This window comes from Nyctereutes procyonoides, unplaced genomic scaffold (genome assembly GCF_905146905.1).
Source record: "Nyctereutes procyonoides isolate TBG_1078 unplaced genomic scaffold, NYPRO_anot_genome, whole genome shotgun sequence".
NCBI classification, from domain to species: domain Eukaryota; kingdom Metazoa; phylum Chordata; class Mammalia; order Carnivora; family Canidae; genus Nyctereutes; species Nyctereutes procyonoides.
The window spans coordinates 16,553,971-16,566,618 of NW_026575041.1; the positions used below are offsets into that span (position 1 = coordinate 16,553,971).

A 12,648-nucleotide genomic window follows, 5' to 3' on the forward strand; every position below is an offset into this window, starting at 1 on the left:
TCCATTTGGTAGTTTGGTAAGTTGCAATTCATAATGATGTTAAGTGGTCACCAAAGTAGTGCTTCACATCAGCATCTAGCAATAATTTAGAGATATTAAATAAATAGTTCTTCCCCAAATATTATTAAGGGCAGGTTGACAAAAGTATCCTGATAGGAGTTACCTTCTAAGAACAATGAACAAGCCATTTCCTAAAGGTGTTTGAAAACATGCAAGTCTAGTTAATGCTATTTGCAATTTTAAATGAATAATAACACTTGCAGCTAGAATGAAGTATTGTTATGTGTCAAGCGCCGTTCTAAATATTTTTGTGTTTATTAATTTACTTAATCTTCATAACACCCCTGAGTGGTAGTTCTTATTATCTGTCCTTTTCTTTATAGGTAGAAACTGAAGCAAAGAGGATTAGGTGACCCAAGTCACAAAGTACAGCTGGTAAGGCAGTCTGTTTCATAGTCTGTACTCTTACCACAACATGGTGTATGTGGCATCAATGGATGACTTTTATTCTATTAGGCCACAGATGGCCCCCAAAAAACAAAACAAACAAAAAAATTACCCTAAGGATTAAACACTGACAAAGGACAGTCACATGGTATCGGTATCTCTGTTAAGTATCAGAATGAATCACATCCCTATCAAAAAAGTAGCCTATGAACAAGAAGGATACATGTAAGAACACATAGCTAAGGAAACCTAGAGAAATGGTTGGAAAAATATTACCAATGGGTAATCTGAGAAGCTGTGATTCCCCTCTTCAAGCAAAGTTATCAGGGGGAGAGTAAGCCTAAGAGGCAGAAGAGCAGGCATCACTGGCCTCTGCAAACAGCAGCTGGGGGCAAAAATACTGAGAGATGTGTGTCAATCTCTTCAGGCTCCTCCATGCTCCCTGCCATAAAAAGTAATATATGCATGGAATGCTGTCCAGGCTTTGTATGTCCCTCAGGAGGGTCCCCATGAAGGGACTAGAAGATTGTTTCTAGAGATTAAATCTGGATTAATATCAATACAATGAGCAGATAATTCAGATTCTGCACTTATTTTCTTTATCAGAGTTAAGTAAATATCATCAAGGCTAAGTATTAGGGAAAAAATTATTCTAGAAAGTGAAGTTCAGTGGATACTTGAACAAACTGCCAAGCCAAAGAATGAGTCATTTAACACAGTGATTGGTTTTGATGAAATTATGTATAAACCAAGCTCTAGTTCTTTAAGTTGGTGACCTTCCTTTTCTATATCACATACCAATTGATTCCTTCTTCAGCTTGTTGTATACTAGATAGTAAATAGAGTCAGACATTCATGAAGTAAACTGCTTCAAGTAGTGAGTGATCCAAGCTTCTCAGTATCCATCAGCTTTTAGGGAAAAGGATGCCTAATAAAAATCTACTACTTCCTTATTTTCTGGGAAGATGAAGGTATATTTCTTCAATCCATAAATATACTTGTGGCATCTAAGAGAAGAAAAGGTCTACCCGTATAAGAAATGGTCAAGAGATTTCACTTCCCATAATTATAAAGATAGTAAAGAGGAATATATAGAAATTACTAAAATCATATCTAACATATGGTTATTTGAAAACCATTTATTACAATATGAATGAATCCTTGCATTCAAAGTCTAAAAAAAACAGAAAACCAGGTGAGGGATCACCCACAACATACCTGTCTCTGTTGTACAGAATCAAGCAAAAAGAAGCATAATCCGACACCAATGCAATTAACTTACAGTCTGCACTCTGCAAATACTCCTAGTCATGGCTGGGCTGTCCTGCAGGCAAGTCTTTTTGCTCTGACCCAGCTGTGAGGAGCTGGAGACATTATGGTGCAGGAGATGCCCTACTTAATTAAGTCAGGGTATTCTAGCTTTTTCACAAAACCTTACAAAGAAAATATTTTGGTATTGCCTTCCCAAATCTCTCCCATTACTACACCCATCCCCTTCTCAATACTCAGAGAATTCCTAGTTCTTACTTGGGATACTTTCTTGATTGAATAACAGGCAGAATCTCAGAGTCTTGATTAGGTGGAGGAAGTAGTAAATCTCGAAACCTTTCTGTCAAAAGAAAAATAAACATCAGGTTATGAAAAAATAAAGGTCATGAAAATAATTTCAAAATGCAATTATTACCTATTGTTTTAATTTTCCAACTATTTTGATTGTACATCTGTTATTAGAAATGTGCCCATCATTTTGTATAGTACTAAAATATGTCTATTTCATTTTAATGACTATATCTTTTTAAGATTAAGATATTGCAACAACTGCCAATGCAAAAATAAAAAGTATCATTAGGGATGCCTGGGTGGCTCAGCTATGGAGCGTCTGCCTTTGGCTCCGTGCATGATCCTTGGGTCCTGATGCGTGATCCCACATTAGGCTCCCCGCAGGAAGCCTGCTTCTCCCTCTGCCTATGTCTCTACCTCTCTCTCTCTCTCTCTCTCTCTCTCTCTCTCTCTCTCTCCCTCTGTGTCTCTCACGAATAAATAAATAAAATGTTTTTAAAAAGTATTCATTAGTATAGACTAGTAAAATCTTATAATTGAAAGATTAGAGGAAATACTTATGACCAATAAATATACCGAAAAGATGCACAATCTCATTAGTATCTTGAGAAGTGCAAATCCAAGCCATATACCATTAGCATTCATATTACGTGGCATTTGATTGACAGAAATGAATCCCATAGGATCAAGTATTAAAGAGGATGTGGATCAATGTAAGCTCTCATATAGGCAATACAAGTTGGTACAATAGTTTTAGAAAACAATTTGCGATTATGTTCTAAGTTTAATCTCTGTATACCTACGAGCCAATATTTCCATTCCCAGGTATACACTCTGCAGAAACTTTCACATAATGTCTTAGGCAGCCAGTAAAAGAATATTCATAACAGCACTGTCCGTTACAACATAAAGAGATATCACAATTGCCCATCAACAGGAGAATGGACAATTTGCAACACATACACACAAAGGAATATTAATTGAAGTGAAACTGAATTTAAAAAAAAAGAAACTAAATTCACTTACAAATAAAAATATAGTAAAATGGTGAGTGGAAAAAAATACTAGTAGATTACATACAGAAAAATGGCATTTGTTAGTTTAAAAACAACTAAGTAATGTATTGTTTAGAAATGTTACATAACAAAACAAAGGTAACCAATGAAAAAAAGAATTACTATACACAATCCAGGATAATGGTTATCTTTTTTTTTTTTAATTTTTTATTTTTTTTATAAATTAATTTTTATTGGTGTTCAATTTACCAACATACAGAATAACACCCAGTGCTCATCCCGTCAAGTGTACCCCTCAGTGCCCGTCACCCATTCACCCCCACCCATGGTTATCTTTTAGAAGAGGTAAGAAGATGAAATAGGAGAAAAGCAACAGGTAGGTCATAATTGTTATTTCATATCTATATGAAACATAGATATGTATATAAAATATATCTATAGTATCATAAAGGAGTAAATGAATGTGGACCAGAGATCATTCAATGATGACATTAGCCCACAAACCAAAGCTTTGACTAATAAAAATTCCATGCTTATGAAATTTATAACGAAAGAAGGAGGGAAAGGAAGAGGAAGAGAAGAAGGGAGAGAAGAAGGTAGGGAAGGAGAGAGGGTAGAGAGAAAGGAAATGTGGGGCTAAGGGAGAATAAGAATGTGGGGATCCCTGGGTGGCGCAGCGGTTTGGCGCCTGCCTTTGGCCCAGGGCGCGATCCTGGAGACCCGGGATCGAATCCCACGTCGGGCTCCCAGTGCATGGAGCCTGCTTCTCCCTCTGCCTATGTCTCTGCCTCTCTCTCTATATCTGTGTGACTATCATAAATAAATAAAAAATTTAAAAAATGTTAAAAAAAAAAGAGAATAAGAATGTGGAGGAAGGAAGAATTCTCAGTTCTACTTTAGAAATAGTTGTACCGCATAACAGAGTGGTCTATCACTCTGATGCTGATCCCACATTTCCAGAACTAGGTACTACATTTTTATTGTTACATATGATTGTGTATCCACCTATTCTTGTCCTTCTAGTAGATGGGTATTGCACCACCAGGATATAGAACATTATCTGACACCTATTAAAATGCTAGATAAATATTAGTTGAAATGATATTTCCATTTTTACTGCATAAAGAAAATTGTAAAGGTTAATCATAATACCTTCCAGAAAAGCCCAACTGGTCATCTATCAACCATGAAAAGCAAGGGTACTGAAGCTCCAGCCTTGACAGGGTCACATGGTCAGGCTGAGAGAAAGGGAGCAAAGCCAAAACTCCAAGCTGCAGTAAATCGATTCATCAAGAACTGAAGATGGATAATTTTGACAAAATACTTGTCGGCAGTTGATGACAATTGCCACCTCCCAGTTACTGAACAGCCAGATGTTAAACATTTGTGAACACAGTTGTTACAAAGTATGCTGAGAAGCAGGATGGGGATTTATCCTTATATTTATTAAAATGTACTGAATCAGATATTTAGCTGACTCTGCTGCTTGTTATCACCACTCGGACATTCTTATAGTACACACAGGAAGTAGCTAAGAAAATCCTAAGAGAGCTGGTTGTACTCTAAGCCCACAGATCTAAGAAAGTATAATTTATTTTTCTCCTTCAAGTACACTTACTCATTGAATTCCTATTTTTAAAAATTAAATTATACTGACTGATATACTATGCTATTTTTAATGAGCAGAATGAATGCTTATTTCAATGAAATGACTTGTAAATTCTTCCAATATGACCCTTGTCTTTCAGTCCATTTCTCAATTTAGGTAGCATTTCATTAATGGAGTGATTTATAGTGTTTCTCCTTTTCCTTTTCCCCCCTCCACTTATGACTTTCCAACAAATCTTGAAAAATAGAGCCAAAACCCAACAGCAAACATGAACTTTATATATCAAGTAAAGAAAGAACTGTTCAATCAAACAACTATATTGAATATAATATATTGCTGGGTGCTAAAAATACAAGTTAAAGTTTTATTGGAGTAATTCTCAAACTGATTTAAAATGCAAAGAAAAATCAGAATTCTTAATGCAAACAACCATAAATGGAGGTTCTTCCCTGTTTATATAATCATAAAAAATGTGATTGTAAATCTGAAAGATAATCTCTGGAGATAACATTATATTGATAGGCTTTAACACACACACACACACACACAGAGCAAAAGTAGCATATAAGATATTATTTGTAAAGCTACCCAACTATGAAATCTATAATGAATATTCTTATACTTGATGCATCTTTTAATCTGAATATCATAAATGCAAGCAACACTAAACAAACATTAAGATCCTTCAGTAGCTATCATGAATGTCAAGAAAATTTCTAAATATGCACAATTAACTCTATCCCATAAAGGTAGGATGATTGTTTACTTTATGAGAATAAAAATAAATGATAAAAATTATCCTTAGAAAAACCCAAGTAAATGAAAAGTTGTTTATAATTCTTACATCGATCCTTTTAAGTCTCCCAGATTTCTGCCTATCAACGAATTAATAAACATCCTATTGTTTATCTTATGTTGGGAAAAAGACCAAAATAAACTGGTGTTTCCTTTCTTAAGTAGTAGGATTTTTAAAATAATATTTCTTCTCTTGCAGCAAATGTCACACCAGATGATCTGCTTTCTCAGGAGACCCAAAGTCTCTTTCTTAAGAAAATGGCAGTTATCTGAATGCTAGATCACAATCCTTTCCCTGGGCTCTTAGAATAATTTCATTAAAGCCACTGAAAAGAACTGGAGGATTTTCTGAAAAGTGATATTTTGATGAGTTGACTAATGATGAGATAATGTCTGAACATGATTGTCTACCAGTCGGGGATAGATCTTAATTAAAATAAGCTTTTGTAGACTTTCACCCACTCTTCCCTTCTCTCATTCAATCAACCAAAAGACTGTGAGGCTATCAGACTGGATGGCATACTACACATGATTACACTAATTTGGGCTCTCTGGACAATCAATTTTGAGACAATACATTTAATTATTTAAAATCAAAGATGGGAAAAGTAAAATAACCTTTCCAATTTGAATTCAAACTTTTTGGTACATTTATTGTGACTCAATTCTTTACCTTCCTCTTTGTGAAAAATGGCCATTTTGTAATCCTCCCCCAAATGCAGAATGGAGGGTCCTCTGGGTGACTCAGTTGATTAAGTGGCTGCCTTTGGCCCAGGTCTTGATCCCAGGACCCTGGGATCAAACCCTGCATGGAGCTCCCCACTCAATGAAGAGTCTACTTCTGCCTCTCCCTCTGTTGCTCCCTCTACTTGTGCGCTCTTACTCTCTCTTAAATAAATAAAATCTTTTAAAAATATATTTAAAAACAAAAAGACAAATGCAGAATATAACAAATGCAATAATTTGCATAACAAAAGGCCAGTATGCAAATACATTTCTGAGATGAAAAGAAAATAAGATCTTCTCCCTACCAGTATAAAAAAAGGAAGAAAGAAATTAATTAAAGGCAGTCAAGAAAACAAAATGATGATGCCATCCTTCTATAATCCAAAAGTCCTTTGCATCTAAAGATGTGATCATAGCCACCTAATGGGTGTCTTCAGTAAGAACCCAAGAAACAACTGCTGTTTGCTGGAAGAACTCTGTCAAGGTTTTGCCAATTCCAAGTTACTCTTTCTTTCTAGGTAATCCCCTGTCCTTACCTTTGCTTCTCCATAGTCCACTATGGAAATGAATATTTTAACCACTTTAAGTATTATATTATCATGGGCAAGGAAAGAAAACCAAATAAAACATCTCTAAAGAGTGATAATGTTGCTCTAAAAAACCTGGTAAGAAGTTACTGAGATTTTTATTAATAGATACAAATTTTCTCCTCTTTCTTTTAATGCCCATATTACACTTGATTTGTCAGTTTTAATTTTTCTTCAAAAGCATTAAAACAAAGCCCTTAAGGGATATTAAGGAGACTCATTAAAGACTTAAACTTTGCTCTTAGTTTTCATACAAAATCTGTAAATGATTTCACTATAATATTTCTATTATTTTACAAGAAAAACTGAAGATTATCTCATAATACAGGCAACATTATAAATAAGCATGCATGATATGGGGTATACCAGAGGATGAATCTTGCTTTACTATATAGTTTGCAGTACTTAGAAGCAACAAGTTTTAATAAGAAAGATACTGAATTGGTTGTCAGAAAGTCTAAGGTCCCCCATCTACTCCTGCCTCTGTTCTTAATTCCTTTTGTCAACTGACAAACGAGTGAGAGTGAGATGAGTTCAGTGATCTTTAAGCCATCTTTCACCTTTGAATTGTTTAAAGTGCATATGCTTAAGGACAAGAAAAGAATCTCACCAAAGCCACTGATATGGAAGGTGGCCATACATCTTGGTTTGCCTGGGACAGTTCTAGTTCACGCTTGTCAGCATTCTGCTCAATTCAGTATTTATCTCAGAATCTTACTTTTTAAATTAAATGTTACTAATAAAACATGCCAAGGGTACTGTAGTTGATGTAGGGAGTCTCCAGTAAGGTACTTGTCACTTGTCATCCAGTTGTGGAGAGTACAATCAGCATGTAGCCTCCAGCTGTTACATCAGGTTCTACCTCAGACGCAAGGGAAATAAATGACTTTCCCAGAACAGCTCAAAGCCAGTGGCTAGACAAGGCAGGGATATTTTAGCTTTACAGAGGCAACACTGATAGGCAATATTTGCTCCAGAGCTTCCCATCAGTTTTGCCAAGGCTTTGTTGAGTCTGCACAGTGGTTCAACTTCTTCCTCAACCCAATCCCACATTCCTTCTTCTCCCTTCAGGGGTGTTAATACCTAATAAGCATTACAAATTCATAAATTGCTTCTCAGACTCAGTTTCTGGCGAACTCAACCTGCAACAGATGGGCTTGCTAGACCTCCACTTTGTACTCAGAGCTTCTGCCATGTTCTGCTACTACAGGGTGAGATGCCTGTATGTGTAGTTAAGTCAGAATAAAGAAATTTCTTCTCCAGCCCCTTCCAGGAATAACATAACTAGCACCTTCATTTTAAGGACAAATGCCCATTGTAAAAATGAAGTACTCCCAGAGACACACACCTTGGGCCAAGTAACACCATTCAATCTAGGCTGGTGGTGAAAGAAAGAAGTACCCTGCCGGCGACCTGGTATACTAGCCAGTGGCACTGGGCCCTGTGCTATCGTCCACGAGATGCACACAGCCATCAAGCCTTTGGGTGATATTGTCAGCAAGAAATTAGAAAATTATAATTTAGGTTGATATGAAAATTATATAGGAACTAGAGTTAAACACTCCAACCTCAAGTGTATAGAGCAGCCACTCTGATTTTGTCCTTTTCATGAAGCACAATAAATCATTTCAACAGTAAGAAACTAGATAATCTAAAGATTAATAAAAAGTAAATGCAAATTTATTTTACTTTTTCAAAAAAAAGTTGAACATGTACCTTGAACAAAATATTTGTCAATATTTGTCATATGGCCTGAAGGCTATAATGATTTCTCTGAACACATGAAAATGCTCAAATCTATTGATGATGAATCAGCATCTAGTTCACAAGTTACTCATTATTTTAGGAAAACTATGCACAACAATGATAATTTAAGACATAAATAGGTAGAAGATCCAGGAGGTGATCAAGGTTATGAAAAAAAGAATGAGCTTGACAGTCACTGGGATCCATCTGGGTGGCCCTGTTTCTATGCACAATGCCAAGTTACAGATTGGCTAGTCATCCAAAGATAATAATAAGGCAATTTTAATTTTATATTACTGCTCAAAAACAAATTAGAGAGCATGTTCTAACTGTCCACAAACATCTTACACTCTCTCTTACACTCCTTCCATTGATGTATACCTCAACGTTCTCTACTGCAAGGCAGCTTTTATATCCCAAGGATCTCTAGCTGAAGTTAGGAAAGATAGGCAAGTATTTCATTTCTCTTTTTTTTTCCTTTTTTTCCTCTCTGTATTCAATTTCCTGTTCTTTCTCATTTTTAAATGAAAATCAGTCATTCCAAAGAAAATTCTTCTTTCTCACCTCTTTTTTTTTTAATTTTTATTTATTTATGATAGTCACAGAGAGAGAGAGAGGCAGAGACACAGGCAGAGGGAGAAGCAGGCTCCGTGCACCGGAAGCCCGATGTGGGATTCGATCCCGGGTCTCCAGGACCGCGCGCCCTGGGCCAAAGGCAGGCGCCAAACCGCTGCGCCACCCAGGGGTCCCTCTCACCTCTCTTTTAGCCATTTCCACCCACCGTGTCCTTGACTCTATCACAAAAATACAGTAATAGTTCTAAAAGACAGTCTTCTCTTTTAGAAAGGGAATGGCAGGGAAGAAAATAAGCTGGTAAAGACCATATTCTGGTTAGTGAGGTTTTCAAAGACACACCTTTAATAATTTTTATACAAACACAGAAGAACAAGGTCTAACTGTTGGCCTTCAATAAGGAAACAAAGGCACAGATGATGAAATAAACTTCTGACTAACAATAAAACATGGGAAATATTCCCTTCTACCTAAAAATACAAAGCATCAAGAGTAAACTAGAAAAAGCTCATGAAAGCAGGAGAAAAAGGAGATTATATAGATAAAGGATTCTGACAGTGGCTCAGAATTTATTCCAATCATGCATTCTGGAATTGGGGTGGATTCAGGTACCCAGTGGACCTATGGTAATACACACATAAGCTGAAACTCCATTAACTTCCCATAAGCCCTGACTGTTACTGGCCTACTACAGTAATATTTTGGTACCTCAGTATATAATGTCACATTTGAGTCAGTTTAGTTCCCCAAAAGTTGAATATTTCCCTTTCACCCATGCAATCACCCTGCCAAATCATAAGAGGATCATTGTACAATTTAATTTTGACATGTAGAAGGGCCTTTTTCTCAAAGGGACCTGACTATCCATTTATTAAAGACAGTTCAGAATCTATTAGCTGACACAAGTCTGGGAATTGGAAGAAGGGCTGCACTCTGTATTGAGATGATTCAGATTATGCCTCTGTTTGCCCATCCTAGAGTTTTCTTCTCCTTAGTGTAAATCAAATAAGACTTTAGTTGGTTGTCCATCTATTTGAAATCCCAAGGATGTCATGGTCAGTTAGTCAACACTGAAGATCTCTATAGGTCAATCTAATGGGAAACTGTTCCAGCCATCCTGACTTTATCAGTTATGCATGGTCTCTCAGCCCTTGCCTCTCAGGGACCTCATCATATCCCCTGAATTCAAGAAGCCCACTCTAACAAGAGCCTCTCTCACTTTGTCATTCTTGGCCTACAAACAGTCACCACAGAGCTTTTTAAAGGGTTCTGGAATGCCTATCACCAGTGAATTTCTCAAAGCCACATTGAAAAAATCCTTTATGGAAATTTAGTTAAGAAGCTGATAATCTATAATATATAATAAATCTGGGCAGTTTGGATGGCTCAGCAGTTTAGTGCTACCTTCAGTCCAGGACCTGATCCTGGAGACCTGGGATCGAGTCCCACATCAGGCTCCCTGCATGGAGTCTGCTTCTCCCTCTGCGTGTGTCTCTGCCTCTCTCTCTCTCTCTGTATCTCTCATGAGTAAATAAAATCTTTAAATATATATATAATAAATCTTCTCCAGCATTTATTTATGAATAAATAAAATCTTAAATATATATATAATAAATCTTCTCCAGCATTCAGATTGGAATGCTGTAGATAACTTCATCTACAATATATCTAAGAACTCCATAAGCATGTATATCAATAATGAATACACTTATGAATATGAGATGAAAGAAAAAAAGAAGTTAACTTTTATTTTATCTATAGCCTGTATTTTCTTTTTTTTATAGCCTGTATTTTCAATAGTGCTTATCTAAGTAATAATTTTTGAAAAGATAGATGTGTATACTATCACTCAATACCACACATGAACATGTCTTCAAGGATATTTGTCATTCACATTTCCTATGTTATAATTTTTATAACACTGTCCACTCCACCTCCTAAGGAAATCACAACACCAATGAAGATATACAACACGCACACGGACAAATACACACACATACATACACATACACATACTGCTTAAAAGAGAAGGTACAAATTAATTTTCCACAAAACATTTAAGAAGTACTAGGTAAATATATAAACAAAATACGCACATCTAAAAATTACTTTTTTCAGCAAACATCTATTGACCAGGCATCAATTTAGGTCCTCAATAAACTGAAGGTCTAGTAATAAACACAGATGTTATATAAAAAGATATGTACACTATAAATAAATAAGTGCTAAGTGCTAATAAATAAGTGTATGCTTTGAAAGTCCAGAAAAACAACTAACATTGCCTGGATCTGTTGGTAATAAAAAGAAAAAGAATCAGGAAGGTTTTATTTTAAAAATGAACAAAGAAACCACAGAAGTCCTTCTGATCCAAGGTGCTAGATGAAGTAAATAATTTTGCTACAATTTTTGTTGTCTGCTATATATCAAAAATCTCTAATGACACAAAATTTAAGATTGGGAGTAAGACTAATATTTTGACAGAAGGAACTTATATCAATTAAATCATACATTATTAACTTGCTCACTCACTCAATAAACTTTTATTAAGTACCAATGACTTGTCACACATTATGAATAAAAAAAGATTCTTATTCTCAAGGGCAGCCCTGCTTATCACAAGGAAAGGCCAAGACAACAAAAGAATTGCAATTCCATTAGAGCTACTTGAAAAAGGATTTAGAATGTAATTACAAAATTACTCAAAAAGGGAAAGAAGAGCTGTTCTCCTAGGGATTTAAAGAAATTAATGGTTTGTAAAAATCTGATGTTTTACTTTCCTTAAAAAAAAATATGCACACTAATTTTCGGAAAACAAATTACTTAAAAAACTGGGAGTGAAAGGGCAGACTTACAGTGGTACATTCAAATCAACTAGAAAGATTTTGAATATAAATTTTCCTTTTCTGAAAAGTTTTAAATCAAGTGAATGTTCTTTATTACCATGGTAACTCAGTATTGAATAACAATAGTTGCTATTTAAAATATTGCTTTCAAAGCAACATCAAATGCATTCAAATTAACACTATTTTAGGCAAATCAGGAAATCTAGATCCAGAAATCAGAGCCAGAGTATTTTGCTACTAAAGGTATAGAAAAATCTTGATAAAATTCAAATAGAAATTCTGCAATTCTAAAAGAAAAAATAAATCAGCTACATGCTCTGGTTATTTAAACTACCTTCTCCATAAATATTAAGGCCAATGTCAAAGGAATATAAAAAACACTATTCCATTCTTGCTTGCCTAAGGGAAAAAATGAAAAAAAAAAAAAGCCCACACTTGCAAATCAGAAGATGAGGATGTAGAGCACAATATATACACAACTAGAGCTAATAAATGGTTAAGATCCTTAATAAATGATTGGGGAAAAAAACCATAAAAATCCTGTACTTGGCATTTATCCTTCCACAATATTCCCTTGAGATTTTTTTCAACTATACCAAAATTAATCTATTATCATTCCTACTTTATGTGGAATCAAATTGTCCACATTCTAGACCTTATTTCTCTGAAAAGAATTATACAGCTTTTTATAAGCAATGAGCTGAGAATCGAGAATACTCCCACAAGGCGGAATGTTGTAGGTGAGG

The 12,648-nt window shown here is 35.4% G+C and overlaps 1 protein-coding gene across 5 annotated transcripts in view; it reads right to left on the reverse strand.

Annotated features, from left to right (window-relative positions):
- NOX4 (NADPH oxidase 4) overlaps positions 1-12,648 on the reverse strand; it is a 167,301-nt gene that overhangs the window by 52,205 nt on the left and 102,448 nt on the right. For all 5 annotated transcript variants that reach the window (XM_055320778.1, XM_055320777.1, XM_055320776.1 and 2 more), the window contains one exon: positions 1,975-2,056. In XM_055320778.1, the coding sequence (XP_055176753.1) occupies positions 1,975-2,056 (82 nt within the window). The remainder of the gene's footprint in view (positions 1-1,974; positions 2,057-12,648) is intronic.